Source organism: Chiloscyllium punctatum, chromosome 39 (assembly GCF_047496795.1).
Source record: "Chiloscyllium punctatum isolate Juve2018m chromosome 39, sChiPun1.3, whole genome shotgun sequence".
Taxonomy (NCBI): domain Eukaryota; kingdom Metazoa; phylum Chordata; class Chondrichthyes; order Orectolobiformes; family Hemiscylliidae; genus Chiloscyllium; species Chiloscyllium punctatum.
Window position 1 is genome coordinate 47145260 of NC_092777.1, and position 24649 is coordinate 47169908.

Here is a 24649-nt window from a genome sequence, read left to right on the forward strand (position 1 = left end):
AACTGGACTCTGTCACTACCTGCAGAAACTCTCTTTCCAAGACAGGGCAATTTCACTCCTGCTCTGCGTCCGTCATTTATTGTCTTTGCTTCTCGTTTCAATATAAAACGATCGAGGTAAATTTAACAGTAGAGAATCTGGTTGTCTAGTTTCTGTGATAGGTTTCCAGAAGGGGATGGAACAGTTGTGCGAGGACCCGGAGATAAACTGCCTTGCACCCGCTGTGTGCCTTAGCCCAAGACCGTTTGTGCGAGGCAGCAGTTTCCAGCTGGTGGCAGTGGAGGAAGTGCTGGGGTGGTGGTTGCAGAGAGGAGAAGGTGGGCCTCTAAGTCCAGTTGAAAAGGCTGGAGATGGCAGCTCTGTGTACACCCGAGAGAGGTCTTCCCACTGTCTGAATCATCTCTGTCTGGTGCAACTGTTTAAATATTAATTTAATTCAACCTTCTGTTAATGTTAAGTTGATTTAAGATATTTACCTGACTCTGAGCACTTACCCGAACATTCAGTTATGCGAACAAAATACTCCCCGCCTGTGTCATTCAGATAATCGAGGTTGCCCTGTATATTAGCACTTACTGAATTGTCCTGAATGGTTCATAGTTATGTATTAGGAAATGTGTCCCTATTTGCATGAACCTGACTTGACCAACAGCAGGAGAGAGAGATAATGTAATATTTCACTGTTCTCAATGTGCTACAGGTGTAAGTTTTGAAAAGATGGGTTAACAATGCATCATGAGGGTAACAATGACTATAAGCTGTACAGTAAGGGTTGGCTTCACATCAGTTAGAGACTGCTTTTTCTGGGCTTGTGGATCCATATCTTCCTTATGCATTTGTATGCAACTGTCATCAGGACAACCACAACTGTTGCCTGGACCTAGTCGTGATGGTTCCAATGAGCTTATGTGGGCAATATCTGAAACAAAGCAACCCTTCGGTAATGGGATCACTCAGCAGTGGCAGCACACACACAAAAAACATATTTCAATCTTTGGGACAAGGAAGTCAGTGAGATATCGCCACAATGATGTTGCATATGGGACAATGGTGTGGATGTTTTATGAGAAACTCCTGCATCTTGTGCAAACCATATACATTTGTTTTGAAAGTGGTGCCACTGAAGGCATTTGGCACGCATGCTTTCATTGGTCAGACCATTGAATATAGGGGTTGGGACGTTATGTTGCAACTATACACGGTGTTGGTGAGGCCACTTTGGAGTACTGTGTATAGTTCGAGTTACCCTGCTATCAGAAGAATATTATTAAATTGGGAAGCATGCAGAAAAGATTTACATAGATGTTTCTGGGAGTGGAGAGTTTGAGTTGTAAGGATGGCTGGGTAGGCTGGGACTCTGAAGTGTAGGAGGTTGAGGGGTGACCTCTTGGAGGTTTATAAAATCATGGGGGGCATAGATAATGTTAAGAGCAAAAGTATTTCCCCTAGGGTAGGGGAATTCAAAACTAGAGGGCATAATTTTAAAAGTGAGAGGAGAAAGATTTAAAAGGGACCTGAGGGGCAACTTTTTTCCCCCACAGTGTGGTTTCAGCGTGGAATGAACTGTCCAGAGGAAATGGTAAATGCAGCTCCAAGTACAGGGGAACCTCGATTATCCAAACGAGATGGGCAGGCATTATTTTGTTGTTGAATAATTGATTATTCGGTTAATTGATTAAATGCTTTTCCTCTGGGGCTCGGTGTTTTTAAAGTCTGCTCCCAATTCAGGACTCAGCATGTGAGCACCCGCCCCCAACCATCCAACGGTATGAAGTGGAGCACAACTATACACTGTATAATTTGTCAGAATGTTGAAGCTGACCCTAACTGCAAAGCTGAATTGAAATTCCATCTGCTGTCCTGGCATTGACTTGCTATGTTTTGTGGTTTTAGCACCAGTGGGGCATCTGCATTTGGAAAAAAAGCTGTTTGGCTTATGAGGAAGAGTTGTTTGTTATTTGGATCCTTTGAAATATCATGTTATATAATTGTATCATTTCAAATCATGCATTTTAATAACCGTGTAGATCAAATCTATTTCGTAGGCCCCATGTTGATCAGGATTTTGTTTTTGAAGTGAGACTCCCTGATGTTATTTGGAGAGGAGTAAAGAGTTTTTTTTTCTTTGGCATTTTGCTATGCAAAAAAAGGGCTACTAGTTTGAATGTATTTCAGGATAAATTTTCTGGTTGTGAAACATCTTTCGACATCCTATGATGTATAAATGTAAGTTTGTTCTGTGTGCATCCTATCAGCAAATGATGACTAATTTCAAATTTTATTGCTTCATGTGAGAGAGGTAAAACATTTTTACTGTCTTGGAGCTGTGAAAGAATAAGTTTTTTTTTTGAGCATGTGAAGATGTGGGTGATAGTATCCAGTTGAATGGAGGCGTTTGGCCCATCTTAAAAAAAAAACTTTAAAAAAAGAACAATCCATCCTAATCCCAATTTCCAGTTTTTGGACTGGAGTCTTGTAGGTTGGAAGAGATATGGGGTTTCCTTAACTGGGGCAATATTGAGGCCAAGAAGTGGTTGGTTGAAGATATGTTCATGGAAGTTATCAAAATACATGATAGCCATTGAACTTAGGAGTAAATTTGGTAATTTGAAAATTCAAGCTTTTATTACCCATTTATAGAGCATGAATCAGATCAACATTTTAATAATTTGACGGTGATTTACAAGAAACTGATCTTATGAGCAACAATTGACAAAATAATCTTTCATTGTAGGCTCAAAATTTGCATAAAATGTAGTGCAAGTCTTTCTCTTAGTTTATCAGAATACTTGCTTGGGCTGGTTGAGTTGAGGCAGTCTTTGAGATATGATATCCAAAAATACAAAGCTTCAGTGTTTAACCTCTATTCAGAGCACATTTATTGAGTATCCTGTTGTGATGGTGTATACAAGTTTAAAAAATATCATGATTTGAGTAGGCTTGATTTGAAGTATCAATTTTTAGTACAGTTCTCTTTCTGAAAATTAGCTTATGTATTCTATAACTGTTTTGGAGTGTAAAATTGTGATCGAGCTGGTTCCTTCTCATATCTTTATTGGCATAATACTGTTCTTACATGAGGTGTGTCTAAGCTGTTTTGGTTTCTTGAAACAAACTCTCAAAGTTTTCAGTAATTCTGTTCATATAATTGCATTTGTGTGCATGCAATGTTTGCAAAGTGGCTGTTGTTGGATTCAATGGTAAATAATACTACTTTTAAAAAATATATAGCTCGCCTAATTTTAGTCAAAGTCTGAAGTTCAAAGCCTGAATTTAAAGTTTGTAGTCGCAGTCTGATTAGTGCAAAGTTTAGCTGTCATTATGAATGTTTTCTTAATACTGTGTATACAATTCATTACCTTATTATTGTTCCATATCACATTACCTTCCTTTTAGACAGCAAATATGTTGCTTGGGCTTTAATCATATTTATGAAGCCTGTTAATAATAAAGTTCAAATTTAATAACCCACCTGTCAAAAATCTGGTAATGAGGCACTTTCTAGGTTTGGGTATTATGTTTGTGACAAAAAAATTAATAGGTTAATTTCATTGAAGAAGCTATAAACCAAACTGTTTTTCAAGAAAAAAACTTGGTGAGGTGAAAGCTTGACACCATACATGTTCAAAATAGTTTTGACCAGAAATAGGGATTAACATATATACTTCACCAAGTTTAAAATAATAAAAGTTGCGTTTTTTGAAAGTGAAAATTTCTGAAGTTAGTTACTATCTCAGTTCAGTTATATGACTGCATTTATATTAAAAATATTATCTCAATTCTTTGAATATCTGTAAATAATGAATAAAGCACATGTTTTGGGCTCCCCGTCTATTTTAATGTTGGCAAAAGAGATTTTCAGAGATTTGAATACCAGATACAGTATGTCCTATAAGGTTGCTAATGTAATTACTTTTAAAAGAAAATTTTGTTACAATAAGACACGTGTAGTTAGTATTTCAAATCTGGATGAGTGGATGGCATGGACTTGCTGTACTTTAAGGCACAACAGCAAAACAAAGATTTAGGGATTTGACCTGCCAACTGTTGAGCTGTTTTGTTAGCTTTGCCAATTTGGTTTCATTTAACATGACTTTTAGGCGCTTGTTTCTGTTGTAAATTAACTGCTCAATGTGAGTTTGCTAAGGCAGTAGCACCAAAACTATTGCAGTATGAAGAATTTGATTCTGTGTAATGTTTGGTACTTGCCTGCATATTGAATTTCAAAGTGATTATGTTCTTTGAGAGGTTTTTGGTAAATGTGATTAATTTCAAAATGTAAATCTGTTATTTTTCAGTTTGGAAACTGAGTCTGTAATGGTGCTCTTTATTGTCTTGCACAGGTTTTTAAAATCATGTATTTATGAAACCAAAATCATTTGAATCATTTGCTCCAGACAACTCAAGCTTTTCTGTTTTCTATCTGATAAAAGCTTTTCTGTGGCAGTGTCATTTGAAATGTCAGAAATTTTATGAAGTCTTGTGAAAGTAGATTTGTAAGAAACTACGACAGTTTCCTTGAAGTGCAGTTCAGTCACTGTACTTAACACCGTATCAACAAAATGTCTTGAACCCAAGGATATCCCATATTTTTGTCTTTATGGGTTTAGTGTTATTGTAGCCCTAACTATAAAGTTTGAACTTGCATTCTCATTTGTTTGCACCTCAAGTTGCTGGCATGAACACATCTTGTAATTTTGATTTAGGCTTCATCGAAGAGAGCAGTAACAATAAAAGAACTGAGAAGAAACAAAGTTGCAATAGCTGAATAAGATATACAGAAGCCTTTGGACTTTGACCAGCTTAGGAGCTGTCTTGGTTTTCTAAGTAAAAGCCAATTTATCTTTCTTTCAGTGCTGTAAGCCATGATACTTAATTGATAAGTCTTCACTTTTGATAAATGAACAAGCCACCCTCTTGTAAATCAGTGAAAGCATCAGATGAGTGCGAAACAGCTCTGACTAGCATAAGAATCATCTCGGCAAACCTGGTGAACAGAAACTGTGACTTTTTTCCAGTTTTACCATCTATCCATAATCCATGGTTTTCTCCCCCACCTGTTACCTGTGTATGAGAACAGATAAGGGGGAATTTATTAGGGAGTTAGAATTCTAACGAGTAGAGTTAAATGCTGATTGTTTCATAATTGTTTACCGATTGTTAGAATTGATTTGCCTGTAATGAATAATAATTTTTAAATACAGAAACCTGATCCATGCTTTCTGTTGACCTGGCTTAACGGACAAATATGTTGGGGAATCCTTTTAAAATCTCTTAACTTCTGTGATAATGGGAATTGTGGTTTGATTGACTGTCTGAGTAATTTATAATCATTCAAACTTGCTGGGAATATGGAGATGAAACTGTCCAGAATAAGCTCTTTCCTACTCTTGTTTTGCGCTACCTACAGCTTCTGAACTTTACAACATTGACAAATTAAGGAATGACTACTTTGGGATAAGGGAGTTAAATTCCTCAATCTATTTTCATTTTGTGTCCATTTATCAAATTCATTTATCCATTGAGCATCTTGATACATTTGAAATTGTTTGTATTCACATCTAAGAATGCTTTAACATTGAGCAAGAGTCTCTGAATATTTGATTTCACACGATTTGGAACTAGGGCATTTGACCTATACTATGAAGTTCACTTAAGTCTAGATGCAACTTGAATTTCCATGAACTTCAAAATTTAGCAATTTTAAGAAGTAAAATACTAAATCAACATCTTGAGTCATGTATTTTGTAATTTTGGTTTTATACATCAGTGATAATTATACATTTTTAGAATAGCTGTATTTTTGTAATCTCGTCATTTGTCAGGATCAACTATCACCTGTTATCAGTATTCTTGACTTGTCTAAGACAAGTATGTGCTGCAACCTCTTTGGTGCACTTGAACTAAATAGTTCTGAACATAAGTAACAAAAAATGTGAATACAACCCTTTCATGATTAATTTGTTATGCAGGGTAGCTAGCAGTTTTGCTCTGTTCACATTTAATTGTGACATTTTGCAGAAGGAAATCTTATTTGAATTTTTCTCTTGATTTGCCAGGCAAGTGTTTTTCCTTTCACTAATATAAAATCACTGAAAAGACATTGAGTTTGGATGTGTATGTTCTGCTAATATGCATCATATACACTTATGAATTTAGGAAATGTTCAAGTTTGGTTTATGCAGAATGTTCAGCTCTTCTAAGACATTTTATGCATGCATTAGGGGAAAGAGAAAATGTTCAGGAGTGTGGCAAAGTACAGATTTCTTGATAATTATCTCTTTATGTCTTAATAGCAATCCTTTCATTTCTTGTAAATGACAGGGGAACTCACTCTATTACCCATAATGTTACATAGTGGATGCTTGCACTTTAAAATCAAATTTTCTGCAGTACTTGAATACCCAGTGATTAGTTCATTGGGAGAAACTGATATTGCTTGATACAATTGTATTCCGGTTAAGTATCTATCAGATGTGACAGTTTGTATTTGTATTTTTGAACAGTTATATAAAGTCTTTATTCCTGAACAAAATGTGTAAAACTTTAGATGCATTATAGAAGGAATTTTCGTTGTAATTGCAACAGTATGGCAATCATTCAAAGACTGGTAAGTAACTATAACATCAAATAATTGTGAATGAAGAAGATGACCCAGTTAGAGTACTTAAGTCTCTGTATTACAGCACCCAAATATTTCTGAAAGGCATCCAGGGTTTTTACCTCCACTGTTTGGAAATGCAATACATAAATTAATATATGGTTTGAAACATTAAAGGTTGCCTAGTGGCTGTCTGCAGAATTAGAATGGGAGTAATTGCTCATATTTCAAATTCAAATTTAAAATGCCAGCAATGATTATTTTCTTTGGAAGTTTTGAAATTTAAAAAGAATTGTGTCTAGCTGTTTGAAACATCTTTACGTATGTGAAATGTTGTAAATGAATTTTTCAAATAAATAAAAGTTATTTTAATGTGAGGTTAAAACTATGGAAAGGCTTTTCCAACCTTGGACAATGTTTGTTTCAGCACTCGGGCAAATTGATGATGTTTGCCAGTTAAAATTTTATTGGAATGAGCAAACTTTTTTTTCCTTACTGTTCACACATTTGAATTATTTAAAAAGTTCCTCGTACATTGACTCCTCCCAAGGTGAAGATCTTCATTCTTCAAACTTGCTGTAATCGAAAATTAGTAAACAAATACTGCATTGTACAAAAAGGTTCTGTGTAAACTGTACAACTAAAAGAAATAAAGACTTGTATACAGTGGAAACTCGAGTATCCGATGTGATGGGCGGGCAGTATTTCATTTGGATAATCAATTGTTCAGAAAATTGATTAAATGCAATTCCTCTTGGGCGCAGAGTATTTAAAGTTTGCTCCATGTTCAAGAGACTACAGCAGTACACAGTGTGTGAGGCTTTGCCCCCCCCCCCCACCCCCGATCCACCTCTGGCCCCTCTCTGGGGCATCCGGACTGCACACCAACAATAAGACTGCTGCAGCTGCCTCTATGGGGGCACAGCCACAGCCCCCCACACACCATTTTTTTTTTACTCTGAGAAAGTGACGACTGCAGAGGCGGGGGGTGGCGGGCGGTGGCAGTGTTAGGGTACACCCCTCTGTAGAATTCCAAGGAAAGTGTAGGGAGAGAGGAAGGGCGGGCAGTCGGTCATTTTGAGACAGTGCCTGTTTAATCACTAAATAAAAGATATGATCACCGTTAAAAAACACGTCTTTGCTGTAATGTTTCTATCAGGACCTCAAGATCTCCTTCGAATAGTCTGATTCCGGATAATCGAGGTTCCCCTGTAGTGCCTTTTGTAGTCTCATGAAATTCCACAAATAGTAAAGTATGATCATTACCATATAGGAAACAGCATTCAGCTTATGCACTGTTAAGGCCCCATGAATAGCAATAAGGGAAGAACCAGATGCTAGTTGAAGGCTACATGGAAGCTAGGACATTGGGAGAACTTGCCTACTCTTGAGTGTTATGGAATCTTCTATGCTTACCTGAGATGGATAACTGAGCCTTGATTTGAACATATTCCTGAAGGGACTGCAAAATGTGCCAACCTGGATTCTATGTGCTCATGTCAGAGAGTCATAGAGATGTACAGCATGGAAACAGACCCTTCCCTCCAACTCATCCATACCGACCAGATATCCCAATCTAATCTAGTCCCATTTACCAGCAATTGGCCCACATCCCTCTAAACCCTTCCTATGCATATACCCATCCAGATGCGTTTTAAATGTTGTAATTTTACCAGCCTCCACCATTTCCTCTGGCAGCTTATCCCATACACTCACCATCTGCTGTGTGAAAATGTTGCCCCTTGGGTCCCTTTTAAATCTTACCCGTCTCGCCCTAAAGCTATGCGCTTTAGTTCTGGACCCCACCCCAGGGAAAAGACCTTCCATCCTATCCATGCCCCTCATGATTTAATAAACCTCTATAAGGTCACCCTTCAGCCTCTGACGGTCCAGGGAAATCAGCCCCAGCCTGTTCAGCCAGTGGAGCTTGAATGTGCAATGTGTAAATCAGATGACGTGAATTACCTTATTTTGTGATTGTACCAAATGTTTGTAATAAGAACTTTGGATTTTTAAAAAATCATCTAATTAATCACCTAAGCAAGGCATTTGAGAAGGTTCCCCATGGTAGGCTCAGCAAGGCATTTGATAAGGTTGCCCATGGTAGGCTCATTCATAAAATCAGGAAATATGGGATACAGAGAGATTTTGCTATCTGGATTCAGATTTGGCTGGCTGACCGAAGGGGGAAGAGTGGTTGTACATGGAAAGTATTCTGCCTGGAGGTCAGTGTTGAGTGGGGTCCCGCAGGGCTCTGTTCTTGGGCCTCTGCTCTTTGTAGCTTTTATAAATGACTAGGATGAAGAGGTTGAGGGGTGGGTTAGTAAGTTTGCAGATGTCACAAAGGTTGGAAGTGTCGTCGATAGTATAGAGGGCTACTGCAGGTTGCAGCGCTACATAAACAGGAGGCAGAGTTGAGCTGAGAAATGGAGTTCAACCTGGATAAATGCGAAGTAATGCATTTTGGAAGGTCAAACTCGAATGCTGAATATAGGATTCTTGGCAGTGTGGAGGAACGGAGGGATCTGGTTGTGCAAGTACATAGATCCCTCAAAGTTGCCACCCAAGTAGATAGGGTTGTTAAGAAAGCATATGGTGTTTTGGCTTTCATTAGCAGGTTAAATAAGCTCAGACTTTTCTCTCTGGAGAAAAGAAGGTAGAGAGGAGACCTGATCGAGGAGTACAAAATGATGAGAGGAATAGATAGAGTCAATAGCCAGAGACTTTTCCCCAGGGCAGGATTGACTGGTACGAGGACTCATAGTTTGAAGATATAAAGGAGACTTCAGAGGTAGGTTCTTTACGTAGAGTTGTGAATGCATGGAATGTGTTACCAGCTGTGTTGGTGAAAGCAGAGTCACTGGAGACATTTAAGCGACTGCTGGACATGCACATGGATAGCAGTGAGTTGAGAGGTGCGTAGGTTAAGTTACTATATCTTACATTAGGATTAAACCTCGGCACAATAGAGTGGGCCAAAGGGCCTGTTCTGTGCTGTACTTTTCTATGTTCGATGCTAATGCTTTAGCTCTGTTTGGTAGCAGTTGACATAAATTTAAAAAATTTTTTAGCTTCTAAAATAAAATTGACATGATTATCTGAGGCTTCTATTTTGATAGCCAAGCAAATAAATTTCAACCCAAATATTTTTAAACTACGGTTCACTCTAGTTATGTGACCACTTATGCATGTATCTGAGGTTAATGCTACTTACGTTGTGATCCAGACATATATTTTCCTTGTAACAGGAAAGATTGATATGGAGTTGGGAGGTCATTTTTGGAATACTGCGTGCAATTCTGGTCTCCCTGTGATAGGAAGGATAATGTGAAACTTGAAAGAGTTCAGAAAAGTTTCACCAGGATCTTGCCAGGTTGAAGGATTTGAGCTATTGGGAGAGGATGAATAGGCTGGGGCTATTTTCCCTGGAGCATCAGAAGCTGAGGGGTGGCATTACAGAGGTTGGTAAAATCAGGAGGGGCATGGATAGGGTTAATAAATAAGGTATTTTCCTGTGCTGGGTGAGTCCAGTACTAGAGGGCATAAATTTAGGGTGAGAGGGGAAAGATTTAAAAGGACTTAAGGGGCAACTTTTTCATCCAGTGGTGCGCGTATGGAATGAGTTGCCAGAGGAAGTGGTAGAAGCTGGTACAAATACAACATTTGAAAGGTATCTGGATTGATGTATGAAGAGAAAGGGTTTATAGGGATATGGGCTGGGTGCTGGCAAATGGGACTAAGTATATTTTTGGTATCTGGTCAGCATGGATGAGTTGGACCAAAAATGGTCTGTTTCCATGTTGTACTTCTGATTGTTTATGAACTCTTTAATCTCCTCATGCTGCTCAATAAAATATCCAAAGCAACTCAAAAACTGTATTTTGGTCAAATATTTAATGACCATCAAACTTTTGAAAGAAAGCAATTACATCATGAATCAAAGAACTGAATCTTCAGTAATTTGAGGTTTAGGTTGAATTATGTAGAATAAGAATAAAATTGACTTCAGTTTGTCCTGAATGTTAATGAAGCTTTAAAGATTAGATTAGATTACTTACAGTATGGAAACAGGCCCTTCGGCCCAACAAGTCTACACCGCCCCGCCGAAGCGCAACCCACCCATACCCCTACATTTACCCCTTACCTAACACTACGGGCAATTTCGCATGGCCAATTCACCTGACCTGCACATCTTTGGACTGTGGGAGGAAACCGGAGCACCCGGAGGAAACCCACGCAGACACGGGGAGAACGTGCAAACTCCACACAGAGTCGCCTGAGGCGGGAATTGAACCCGGATCTCTGGCGCTGTGAGGCAGCAGTGCTAACCACTGTGCCGCCCACAGTTGAATGTATGCATTGTCACCTGCTGTTGTGGATCGAATTGTTGCTTTACCATTCACTAATGCAAAGTAGGGATATTCAAATAGTAATTTTTAAAATTAGTTTCAGCATTTAAAAGCAGCAACTCATTTTAAACTTAATACATAGAATGACAGAAAAGGTATTCCCCATATATCAACAAATCTTTCACCATGTTTATGTTTCTCACCACATTTTCAGCAGAAATGCAGTGTCAATGTGACTTTTCATGTCGCAGTTTGTTTCGAAAATAAAAATTATCATTACTTAAAACCACAGTTTAAACAACTTTGCATTTTGAGGCATAGATAAATGCCTTATTGTTTTATAAAATGCTTTTTTGCCCTTTGCCGTAGTGGGTCAGGGTAGCAAAATTCTTTTAAAACAAAACACATTTTAGGCAGCCTGTACAACATAAACATGTCATTACCGGCATATTTAGAGTATAGCTTTTTCAATTTCTAATTGGAGTAAAGGACACGTTCTAGAATTTAAGTGAATTCCAAGTTGTTAATTTGTAAATAGCTTAGCCAAGTACTCTGGTTTTCAGAGTGTGGTTAGAAATAAATATGTTCTATTAATTTATATGCTACAAATGCAAATCTGCTTAATCTATTTTCAATAGTCAGTAGACTTTTATGCACCAATTCCGAGATAACCCGTGGCCTTATTTTAAGTATGATATATTCAAGATACAGGATTATCTACTGTAAATTTCTTGAAAGCTAGTTCATCAGGAATATCAATCTCAATATTTCAATTTTTTTTTCAAAAAGGATATGTTTGGATCCTAAGGTAAACTTGAGACTAAATTAACTTAATTATTTCAAATATCTCTTTCAAAAACAAGTATGCTGTAATTCCTATTCTTTTATTCATTCTTGGGATGTGAGCATCGCTGGGTGGCCAACAAGGGTGCCTGTCCCTTGTTGCCCTTTAGAAGTTGGGGGTGAGCTGTCGTCTTGAACTGCTACATTCCTTGTGCTTTTGGTTGACCCACAATACCGTTGGGGAGGTAATTCCAGGATTTTAATTCAGTGACAGTGAGGGAGCTATTTCACTAGTATTTGAAGCACAGAGTATTCTAGTGCAGTTGATGGAAACCTAAAACAAAAAGTGAACTGCTGGAAACACTCAGCATGTCAAGCAGTATCTGTGGACAAGGCAAGGAAGAGCTAAATTTCAGATTAGTGATCTTTGATGAAAGCCCATTGATCTGAAATGTTAGCATTGCCTGCCCCAATAGGATGCAGCTGATTTTCTGAAGATACTTAATCTTTTCGATTGTGTTCTAATGATCAGAGCAAAAAGAATACCCATGTTGAATTTTCTGTATTTTATATTGATGGGTACCTGTATTTTTGTTATCATAAAAAATCATATCAGTTGACAGGTCATCAAGAAAGCATTCCACAAATTGAGATTTTATGGTTCATGCAGTGGTCACTGAAATTATTATTTGGAAAATCTACCAGAGGTCGTTAGCAAACCTTAAGCAGTTTTTCCCGTGTTGGCAGTTGCCCAGCTGATATCCGTTATAGATATCAAGGCGTGCATTGAATTGAGCAAGTACCGAATAAACTCGTTTTGATGACAGTACTGTTTACCTGTATCCAAAGATTGCAAATATTTTTTTCTCTCACTGATTTGCACTTGTAATCTTGGTGTAAGTTGTATATTTAAAAACATATACGTAGTTATGTCTAAAATGTTTGACTTCTCAAATTTTATTTGCTCTAATATATTTTCGAATTATCTTTTAACTGTTGACAAAATTGTTCTTGATGTGCTCGAACTATGATTTTTTTTTTGTTTGGCTGTATGTAGCAACTTGAAATTATACAGGACCTTTTATTGTACTAAAATATTTTGAGATACTTTGCAGGGAGTACAGGATGTACACATAATTGTCAAATTCTCAAGCAGAGAAGAATGATTCACAATTTGAAGACTATTGAAGCTGTTTCATATTTATGAAGTTTCTGAATATCTGAATATTTAGCACCAACTTTGGAGGTCCTTCACTCTGCTCTGATATGAAAGTCACATCTAGTGGTGTACTAAATGTATTTTCCCTCTTTTCCTCCCCCAGGGTGAATCTGTGAAATATTTCCTGGACAACTTGGAAAGATTAGGAGATCCAGTAAGTAACTAATGAGTGAATGCAGATTTTCCTCTAGACTCTTAAACATGCAATTTTGAATGGATAAATTTAACTTGGCTGAATAAAACACGTTATTCTTTTTGATATTATAACCATGCATGGACGCACTGTTCAAGTATTTCTTTAAAGACAGTGAAGGCTTTAATGTGCAATTAAGGATCAAAATTTAGATGGACAGAAATAAAAAGTAGAAAAATTGATTATGTTTTAAATCCAGTTAAACACTCAGATAAATGAATTTTTATCCAAGTTATAATTTCTTTGTCAGTTTCCTTTTCTGTGCTTAGATTCTTTTCTATTCAAGTATGTGTTTTTAAAGCTGTTAAGATTGGATAAAGCATATGTTGTACAGAGAAACCTTGATTTTCTGAAGGACGTGGGCAGGGAGTATTTTGTTCGGATAATCAAGTGCCGAATAACAGTTTAGCCAAGCATCGGGACATTGCAATCTTGTTTGGATAATCCAAAATTCAGATAATTGAATGCTGGATAATCGAAGTTCCTTTGTACTACTTCCAGCCTGTCTAGTCACCATTGATTCCCTTTATTCGCTCAAGGAACATAGCTGTCACTGGCTGTGCCAGCAATTACTTATTGCCCTTGAGAAGGTTATTGTGAACTGTTGCAGTCAGTGTGTTGCAGGTAGAACTGCAATGCTGTTATGGAGGAAATTCTGTGGTTCTGATCTATCAGCACTGAAGGCACAGCAATGTTTCCAAGTCAGAACAGTGAGTGGCTTGGAGAGGAATTTGCAGGTGATGAAGTTCCCATGTATTTGTTGCCCCTGACCTTCTAGATGGTAGTGATTTGAGGGATCGGAAGGTGTTGTTGAAGGAGTTTTGGTGAATTTTCGCAGAGCATCTCTTAGATGATTCACTCCTGTTGAATATTGGTGGTGCAGGGAGTAGGTATTTATGTATGTGGTATCAATCAAGCGGGCTACTTTGTCCTGGATAGTACCAAGCTTCTTGAATGTTGTTGGAGCTGTACTTATCCATGCAATTCGAAAGTATTCCATCACAGTCTTGTAGGTGGTGGACTGCCTTTGGGAAGTTGGGAGGTGAGTTATTCACTGCTGTATTCCTAGCCTCTGACCTGCTCTTGTAGCCATTATATTTACATAGCTAGTCCAGTTCAGTTTCTGGTCAATGGTAATTCTAGCACTTTGATAGAATGTTAAGGGGCAATGCTAAGGTTGTCTCTATTGGAGATGGTTATTGCCTGACTTTTGTGTTGTGTGACTGCCACTTGCCACTTTTCAGCCCAAGCTTGTGTATTGTCTTAGTCTTACTGCATTCATACGTGGGCTGCTTCAGTATGTAAGGAGTTACAAATGGTGCTAAACATTGTACAATCATTGGCAAACATTCCATATCTGACCTTGTGTTAGAGGTGAGGTTATTGATGAAGCAGCTGAAGGTGGTTGGTCCAAGGACACTAGCTTGTGAACTCCTGCAGAGGTCTCCTGGAGCTGAGACGTCTTACCTCCAACAACCACGGCCATCTTCCTAAATGTTCGTTATCATTCCAACCAGTCAAGTTTTCCCCTAGATTCCATTGACTGCAGTTATGCCAGGGCTCCTTGATGTGACACTTTGTCAAATGCAGCCTTGATATCAAGGACAGTTACTCTCTCCTCACCTTTGGAATTCATTTCATTTGTCCATGTTTGAACCATGGCTGTAATGAGGTCAGGAGCTAAGTGGCCCTGGCAGAAGCTAAACTGGACACTGGACAGCAGGATAATGCTGCTTGATAGCATTGTTAATGACACTTTTGATCACTTTATTGATGATCAGAAGTAGAATGATATGGTAGTAATTAGCTGGTTTGGAATTGTGCTGCTTTTGTGTACATGACATACCTGGGCAACTTTCCACATTGTCAGATAGGTGCCAGTGTTGCAGCTATACTGAAACAACTTAGCTAACGGTTTAGCAAAGTTTGGAGAACAAGTCTAGAGCAGTATTGCTGGAATGTTGTCAGGGCCCATGGCCTTTGCAGTATCCAGTGCCTCTTGATATCACATGAAGTGAATTGAATTGGCTGAAGACTGGCATCTGTGTTGCTGGAGACCTTTAGAGGAGGCAGAGATGGATTATCCACTTGACACCTCCGGCTAAAGATTATTGCTAGTACTTCAACTATCTGCTTTAAGTGCAAGTATCCTTTAGAAAGTATTTAATAGCAGAGCACTTGGAAAACAGTGACAGTATTAGATGGAGTCAGCATGGATTTATGAAGGGGAAATCATGCTTGACAAATCTATTGAATCTTTAGGGATGTAATTTGTAGAGTTGGGAACCAGAGGATGTGGTTTGCTTGAACTGTCAGAAGGCATTTGATAAAATCTTACACAAGAGATTATCATGTAAAATGAAAGCATGTGGGATTGAAGTACTTAAATGGATAGAAAACTCACAGTATGGTGTGGGTCCTATTTAGCATGCTCAAAGTGCCACACTACACAATGTAAGGTTGTGATGACAGAACTTTGTCTCCACAAGGACTGTGTGGTGGTCACTCTCACTGAGACTGACAGATGCAACGACGGGCAGGCAGGTGGTGAGGATGAAGTCGAAGTATGTTTTCCTCTCTCGTTTCCTCACCACTTCAGATCAAGTCTAGTAGCAGTGGGCTTTAAGACTCTACCAACTTGATTAGAAGTGCTGCTGCTGAGCCACGCTTGGTCGTTAAGTTTAGAATCCCTCACCCAGAGTACATTGTGCTCTTGCTACCCTGCATGTTTCCTTCAACATGAGCACTGACTCATGTCCAGAAACTCTAGCCACACTCCCCTACATCAGACATCTCTGAAATGACAGCCAGATTACTCAGACCCCTTAGCATCATAGCCCACAAACCCAACACACTAAAATAGCAGCTCATGAACTTGAAAGACCCTATACTGACAACAAGCAAAACTATTGTCATCTACAAAATACATTGCAAGAATTGTAACAAACACCACATTGGGAAACGAGCAGAAAACTAACTACCAGAATAAATGAACACCACCTAGCCACAAAACAACATGACCTTCTGTCACTAGATAAGGAAGTACACCACTTTGACTGGGACAACACATCCATCCTAGGACAAGCCAAACAAGCATGCACGAGAATTCTTAGAAGCATGGCATTCCAATTGGAACTCTATCAACAAATACATTGACTTGGATCCCATTTACCACCCCTGAGAAAAAGAACAGGAAATGTCATCATCATAGGAATGATGTCACCACATGACATGACATCACCAACCCAAGGAAACTCAAACATATAAATAGAAAGCAGGCTACACCACCAGTGCTTCATACGGCGGCTCACTAAAGATGTTACCTACTAGGGTGACAAAATGTCTGAAAACAAACCTTGCAGCACAGTGACCAAGCCTACATCCAAAATTGTATACTTCAGGGAAAAAAAGTGCAGATACACAGGAATTAATCAAGATCACCTTTCAGAACAAAAATAGTGTGGTGCTGGAAAAGCACTGCTGGTCAGGCAGCATCTGAGGAGCAGGAGTGTCAACATTTTGAGCTTAAGCTCCTCCGCATTCCTGCTCTTCGGATGCTGCCTGGCCAGCTGGGCATTTCCAGTGCCACACGTTTTGACTCTCGTCTCCAGCGTTTGCAGTTCTCACTTTCTCCATATTAAAATTAGCCCTGCTACCCGTCCAATCCATTTATAGCCTGTTTGTTTTTTCAAATCCTACATAGAATAGTGTGTAGTTCTATGAAATAAGATTAGTAGGTTTAGCTGTGAGCTTGCTCTCAATTCAATTTCTTGATGCCATTGAAAGGTGCAATTTTTCTCTCCTTCCGCACCACCATTTCATTCCCTTTATTTTCTTTTGCTGAATTATATTTTTGTTAATAACAGTTTTAGTGGGCCATCGTGGATATTTTGTGATATTTTAAAAGTCTGTTTCGATTGGGCTGTCTTTCGACAAACTGTTTGCTTGAAATTAGTTGATTTGTATGAACTATTTTGAAGTGTCCGCAAGTTTTTCCTCTGATGTTGTTCCTAAGTGAGCAAAATCTGATTTTTATTTCCCAATATTAGTAATTTTACATATACATTCCTATTTTATTGGGACCGATTTTTAGGATCCATTCAGCTTTTTTACACTTGCGTGGCTATTGCAGTGTGTTGTTGAAAAATTAATTCCTTAATTCTTACAGAAAAAAAATGTTTTTTGTTCCTTCACAACTCATTGGATTTTTCTGAAACTTCTCTTAATCTAATAGCAAGGACCCCATATAACAATTCAGATTAATCTTTCCAGCTTTTAAAAGTTATTTGCGTACAGTTGTGAACATTGCATGTATAAAGATTAAAGGTAACCCTGAAGGAGTTGTGAAGTATCTTAGAGGTGCTTTTTCTGAACTATTCCTCTACAGTGGATGTTTCAGTTGTTGTACAGAGAGTCCTCATTATTCATAGGAGAGATATTTCAGAAACATTCAACAAATAGCAAAAGAACAGCACAGTGACTCAGTGGTTAGTATGGCTGCCTTGCAATGTCAGGAACCCAGATTTGATTCCAGCTTTGGGAAACTGTCTCCCTGTGTCTGCATTGGTTTCTTCCCACAATCCAAATGTGTGCAGTTTAGGTGGATTGGCTATGCTAAATTGCCCATAGTGTTCAGGGATGTGAAAGTGAGGTGCATTAGTCAGGGGTATATATAAAGTAATAGGTTTGAGGAATAGGTCTGGATGGGATACTCTCAGAAGGTCAGTGTGGACTTGTTGGGCCAAAACACTATAGGAATTCTGTGAAATTCTATGAAAAGAACGAGAATTGGGGTTTTATTTTGCATAGGCATTAATGAATTTTTGGTAACATTCTGAAATAGTGACACAAGTGCGAAACAACTGAATGAATTCCAAAGGTGGTGGTTAAATAAAATAGAGGTTAAATAAAATTATTGAGGCAATGAATAATGCAGACGACCTGTATTTGCCTTGTAGGAAGGTAAACGTTAACTTTCAGCAAGTGGAGTATTTTGTCATTAAATGTTTCACAACACATTGCCTGGGATTATAGCTAGGGAAGGGTTGGAGGTGAAAGTGACAATAGGGAGAGAGAGCATTTGTCAATCCTTTTGAAACTCTGCTCATTCAAGTAATGATCTTTTACAAATTATGAATGGATAGACCTAAATCTCAGTTCAGTAATGATCATAACTGACTCAGTCCACAAGTCAACTACAAATATTCATTGAGTATTCTGTACACTTTGAATAAAGAGTTCTTCCTTGCTGTCCTTCATGCCTGCCATCTTCTAAATCAACCAAAAGGGAAAAAATGCAAAAAGGACTCGTGCAAAAATGGTACCATACATTCTCGAGTAAAAGTCGATCCCTTATTTTTGGCTAGAAAATCTGGAATATTCTGTATTGCCTGTGTAAAAATGGCCCCCTAGTTCTTCACAGATAACAGATCAACATTTGAGAGTTAAGATATTATCCTGTGCATAAATGTGCTATTATATGTTTTGATGTACAGTTCACATCAAAAAATGTGCTGGAAAAGCACAGTTGATCAGGCAGCATCCGAGGAGCAGGAGAGTCGATGTCTTGCATATAGGCTTTTCATCGGGAAAGGTGGGGGTTGATGGTGATAGGTTGGAGCAGACATGTGGGAGGGAAGATGTACAGGTAGGACAGTTCAAGAGAGTGGTGCTGAGTTGGAGGGTTGGATCTGGGAAAAAGTGGGGGGACGGGAAATGAGGAAACTGGTGAAATCAACATTGATTCCGTGTGGTTGGAGGGGCCCAAGGCAGAAGTTGATGTGTTCTTCCTCCAGGTGACAGTGGAGGAGGCCCCTGGTTTGCAGAGTGGGAGAAGATCCTTGGTGGAGTGGGAGGAGAGGGGCACGCACTAAACAACCCCATAGCTGTCCACTTCAACTCCCCTCCCAGTCTGCCAAGGACATGCAAGTCCTGGGCTACCTCCCACTGCCAAATCCTAGCCACCCCACGCCTGGAGGAAGGACACCTCATCTTCTGCCTTTGGATTCTCGAGCCACACAGAATCAATGTCGATTTTACCAGTTTCCTCATCTCCCCTGCCCTCCGCCTTATCCCTAATCCAACCCTCCAGTTTGGCACCACCAACTTGAACTGTTGTATCTGTCCATCTTCTTCCTATCTGTCAGTTCCACTCTCCACTATCGCCACAACTCCCCACCTTCATCTACCTATCGCATTCCTAGCTACCTTACCCCCAACCCCACCCCCTTCCCATTTATGTCTCAGCCCCCTTGGGCACCTCTCCACATTCCTGATGAAGAACTTATGCTCAAACATTGACTGTCCTGCTCCTCGGATGCTGCCTGACTGGCTGTGATTTTCCAGCGCCACATTTTTTACTCTTATCGCCAGCATCTGCAGTCTTCACTTTGTCTGACAGATTTCTTGAGTTCATTATTGAACAAGTACTATAATTTGTATATTTAGCATGATGCAAAGTTTATCACGCCATCATTTCCTATATAAGATTAGCCTACTGGTATATGTATTTCCTTGACTATAATTACCATGCAGGAGAAAGTGAGGACTGCAGATGCTGGAGGTCAGAGTCGAGAGTGTGGTGCTGAACAAGCACAGCAGGTCAGGCAGCATCCGAGGAGGAAGGAGAATCAACATTTCGGGCATAATCCCTTCATCAGGAAGGACTGATGGAAGTTGGAAGCTTTGAAAATGTATTGTGCACAGAAGTATATTCAAGATGTTGTCTTAATGCCAGCTGAGGTAGAGCTATACAGCCCAATCCTACACTTCAACTTCATGGTCTCAAGTTACAGTATTTCATCTGCACATGAGATTCAGTACGTATTCCTCCCTCCATCACCCTTTTCAGGCAGAGAGTTGCAGACCCCCATGACTCTGAGGTGGAAATGTTCTTATTCTTATTTATATTACACTTCTTGGTTATTGACACATCTTTTGCTGGAAGTAGATCTTTCTTGTCCGTTCTGTGTCTGTTGTGGTTCTGTTCGCCGAGCTGGGAATTTGTCTTGCAAACGTTTCGTCCCCTGTCTAGGTGACATCCTCAGTGCTTGGGAGCCTCCTGTGAAGCGCTTCTGTGCTGTTTTCTCCGGTATTTATAGTGGCCTGTCTCTGCCGCTTCCGGTTGTCAGTTCGAGCTGTCCACTGCGGTGGCCGGTTTATTGGGTCCAGGTTGGTGTCTCATATTTATATGCTTCAGTTAAATTTCCCTTGGCGTCTCCTGTTCCAAATAACTCCAACCGTTTCAACCTCTGCTGTTAGGTTAAGTTCCATATTCCCAACAACATTCTTATAAATCATCTTTGTACTCTCTCCAGTGCAATCTTAACATCACAATCAGATACAGGCGCCCTGATTATTTTCTCTTTTATCATTCTCTTTTCTCGTATTGGACACTGAAGCCAGTTGTACTATTGCCAGCCTGGTTAAATCAGAAATTAAACTTCATAGTCCATGTAACTTTGTGTTGCAGATATGGTATAGAGAGAAAATCATCGGCTTCAAATGAGTAATGTTATTAATTATACTGATTTTATAAAGTACATTTTTTTTAAAAATTCTGAACTTACACTGGATTTGGTTGCCTTCCAAATAATGCATTATTGGTGCCCTTGGGAAAACGAGTTGCAAAAATGTGTCTTTAGTTCCAATATTCATTGCTTTATCAATCATTCATTTATGATACAGGCTTAATCCATAATCAATTACTTTGTTCCATTTATCAGTGCCTTTGAAGCAGAGAGTTGTGTCAATACTTGATGAAAAAAAATTTGTTGTTTGGTCATGTTTTGTGGAGAATACCAGTTCAAAAGTGTTAATTAAAATGTGGATATTAGCACTGCTGCTTTCTCTTCATCAGTGTAATTTTTCAGATTGTCTATGCAGCGTTTGCTCAACATCAGTGACAGTGTAGTTTTGTAGTTATAAACCTATCTGCAATTGTCATATGCATCCAAGTCGCATTCTTGAATTAAGCAACATGAATATGGTCAAAATTTGCACCTGATTTCATATTTTGTTGGTGCTGGTCTCTGGATTTGCCCTTCTGTGCAAAATAAAGAACATGTACAGCCACTTTAAATGCATAATCACTTCCAGTGGAAATTCTTCCATAATTTAAATTGGAATGCGTTCCAAATGCTCAAATTTATAAATTTTGTATATTGTTATGTTGTCAATTCTAGATTCCAGTCAAGTGATTTAAACTGGCTCCAGAGCAGTGTATCTTTATTAGATATAAAAAATACCGGTTCATTTAAGTAGTTCTCAGCATCCAAATATTTCATGAATTGCATATTCAGTTAACTCCGGTAGAAATAAGCTAATACTGGCTTTGCCAGTACTCCAACAATAACCTATTAAAACTATTGCATGTATTTGCGTGCGTGTAAGGTTAATGCTCAATGATGTTTATCCTGCATTTGTCTTTAAAATAAAAGCCACACAAATAACTGATTTTCACTAATGGAAAGGAATGTTAACTTTGAATAATAGCATACTATTTGCAATGTTAGAAGTGCACATTTCCTCATGAGTCTGATAATTTATTTTGTAACCATGGAAGTTAATCTTATGTACTTCAAGTTTATACAGAAGTTTTTTTTGTTGTATGTGAAATTGGATGTGGCATTGTCTTATTAATTGGATAGTGTCATTTTGATCTGATTACATTGTAAAAATGATTTGCGTAGGGAGAGATTAAAATGTCTGATACTGTAAAGTTGTCCCCCGCTGGTGACCCTGGATCGTACTCTCAAGCTAAAGAGGTAACCATTTGTGTCTGAGATGACAAATGTCCTCTCGTGAAGGTTTGCTTTTAAAATTCTCTACTCCAGATATTGTGGAGTCTGTTGGATACTGTATATTCATGACTAAGATTGATAGATATTTTAGGCACAAAGAGAATAGAGGGATATTGGGTCAGGCAGAAAAGTGAAGTTGAGGTTGAAAATTAGCCATTACTATATTGATGGCAAAGTAGTCTCTAGATACTTCTGTTTCCTATGTTCTTAAAATCTATATGACCATGTTCATATAGATCACACTGTTGTGGAAGCCTATTCATACACCCATTGTTTTATTTTGGCTATCAGATTATTTTGGAATAGGTTATGTTTTTAAAACAGACCTCCAGGTGTATGCCTAAATATAGTTGAATATGGTTTACGCCGTATAGCAGCTATTACAAATGTGTGAACAGGAACTGATGGCTGTCTTTTCCTTGACACAGTAAGTTAAAGAAGTGGGCTGGTTGCAAGTACAGTAAAAAAAAGTATTCCCCAACAGGTCACTTATGAATTTGTATTGTTGTCCCACTTATTGAGTCCTTGATTTTGGCTGTGTCCAGTAAGATATTGGGCAAATATATTTATTTATAGGGATGATAAATAATCCTAGAGTTCACATGTGTGACTTGGGCATCACTGGTTGGGCCACCAAATTGTGCCCTTGATAGCATATTTTTTATGCACATTTTTCTCAAATGTAACTGATTAATCCTAGAAACCAAAGGTTTTGCTTCTTGTACTAAGGCTAAGTGCATTGCTTAAACAGATGCTATCGTTGTCCTGTACAGTACAGTTTTACCTCCTTTATCTTTAGTCTGGGCCCTGGAAGGAGAGAGAACAATCGCCCATGTGCACATAGACATGAGTTCGTGGTCATCTCTGGAACAGCAGTTTCTCAATGAACTATGTAGTCATTTTACAGGGAGGAGCATCCAGATAAGGCAACATGCATATTAATTGGGTGATCGTTAGTTTAATCTTTACTATGATATGTGTTGATTCTATCTGCTGTTACATAATGAATACTTTTCACCTTGTTAGCTGACATTACATACTGAATGCTACCTCATCTTGTTAAATGACTCTACATAATGAATGCTTTTCCACCTTGTTAACCCTTGCTTACAGCACCCCATTGTTAACTGTAAGTCCTTAGCTGATCTGAATTATGCTCAGCTGTACCTCTTATTTCCCAAAACTCTGAAATGAACCTTTTCGCTGCCTGCTTATACCCTATACAATCTCACTATAACTTACGAGTCATAGAGGTCTACAGCACAGAAAAAGGCCCTTTACTGCACTTGTCAAAAACAATCACATAATTATTCTAATCCCATTTTTAAGAGCTTGGCCATAGTTATGTATGCCTTGGCATTACCAGTATCACCTCTAAATATGTCTTAAATATTATGAATATTTCTGTCTTTACTGCCCTTGCAGGCACCGAGGTCCAAATTCTCATCACCCTCTGAATGAAAGTATATTTCCTCATATTCCCTCAACCTCCTGCCCCTTACCTTAAATAAAAGTCCCATGGTCATTGATCCCTTCACCGGGGGAAAGGTTTCTTCGTATCTACCTTGTATGTCCCTTAGAATTTTCTACATCCCAATCATGACCCCTTTGGTCTTCTCTTTAGGGAAAACAATTGTAGTCTATCCAATCTCTCTCCATTAACTTTAGCCAAGCAAATTCCTAGTAAATCTCCTCTGCATCCTCTCCAATTAAGTGAAATGGTTCAGAAGCCAAACCTACGCTGAATAGGCAAATTTCCCACCTCATCATCAGGTGCAAAAATGTAATACAAAAGAACCTCGATTATCCCGAATACCAATTATCCAAAAATCAGATTCTGAAGGAGATCTTGAGGTCCCGATGGAAACATTTCATCAAAAACGTGTTTCCAACAGTGATCGCGTCTTCTATTTATAGTGATTTAAACAGGCACCATCTTCAAATGACTGACCTCCTGCCCTCTCTGTCTCCCCACACTTTCCCTGGAGTTCTACAGAAGTGTTAACCCTAAACCCCACCCCCCTCCCCCACATAATCTGCCCAACATTGCCCTATACAGGGCAAAGGTGGAACCTGTCAAAAAGTTGCAGTAAAAAGGTTGTGTGCGAGCGCTCACACACGAGCCATAAAGGTGGCGGCGGCAGCAGCAGTCTTGTTGGTGTACAGTCCGGCTGCCCCAGAGAGAGGGCGGGGGCAGTGCTGGAAGTGGGGGTGGGGGGGGGGGGGGAGAAATGTTAGGCGGGGGCAATGCTGGAAGTGGGGGTGGGGGGTGGTGGGGGGGGGGGGGGGGAGAATGTTGGACGGGGTTAGGTGCAGGGTCTTGTATGCTGTCTGCTTCTGCAGTCTCCTGAATGGCAAGCTGACTTTAAAAACTCCGAGCCCCAGAGGAAAGGCATTTAATCGAATAATCAGTTATCCGAACGAAATAGTGCCCGCCCATCTCGTTTGGATAATAGAGGTTTCCCTGTTTTAAAAAAAAGTCAAAATTTGGAGAAACTAGGATTACAATTAATTGTGCTAAATTTAAGGGGAAATTAGAAAGGAATGAGGATAGAGCAAGCTGGAACGGACTGGGCAATGAGTTCAGCGGCACAGCAGACACATAAACATAAATTAGATCAGGTGTGGAGCACTTGGTTCCTGAAGCCTGCTCCACCATTCAGTGAGATTATGGCTCATCTGATTACTCCACATTCCTGCATA

At 39.1% G+C, this 24649-nt stretch overlaps 1 protein-coding gene across 1 annotated transcript in view; it reads left to right on the forward strand.

Moving 5' to 3' along the window:
* LOC140464021 (guanine nucleotide-binding protein subunit alpha-13) overlaps positions 1-24649 on the forward strand; it is a 58846-nt gene that overhangs the window by 22793 nt on the left and 11404 nt on the right. The window contains exon 2 of the mRNA XM_072558625.1: positions 13056-13106. Within this exon, the coding sequence (XP_072414726.1) occupies positions 13056-13106 (51 nt within the window). The remainder of the gene's footprint in view (positions 1-13055; positions 13107-24649) is intronic.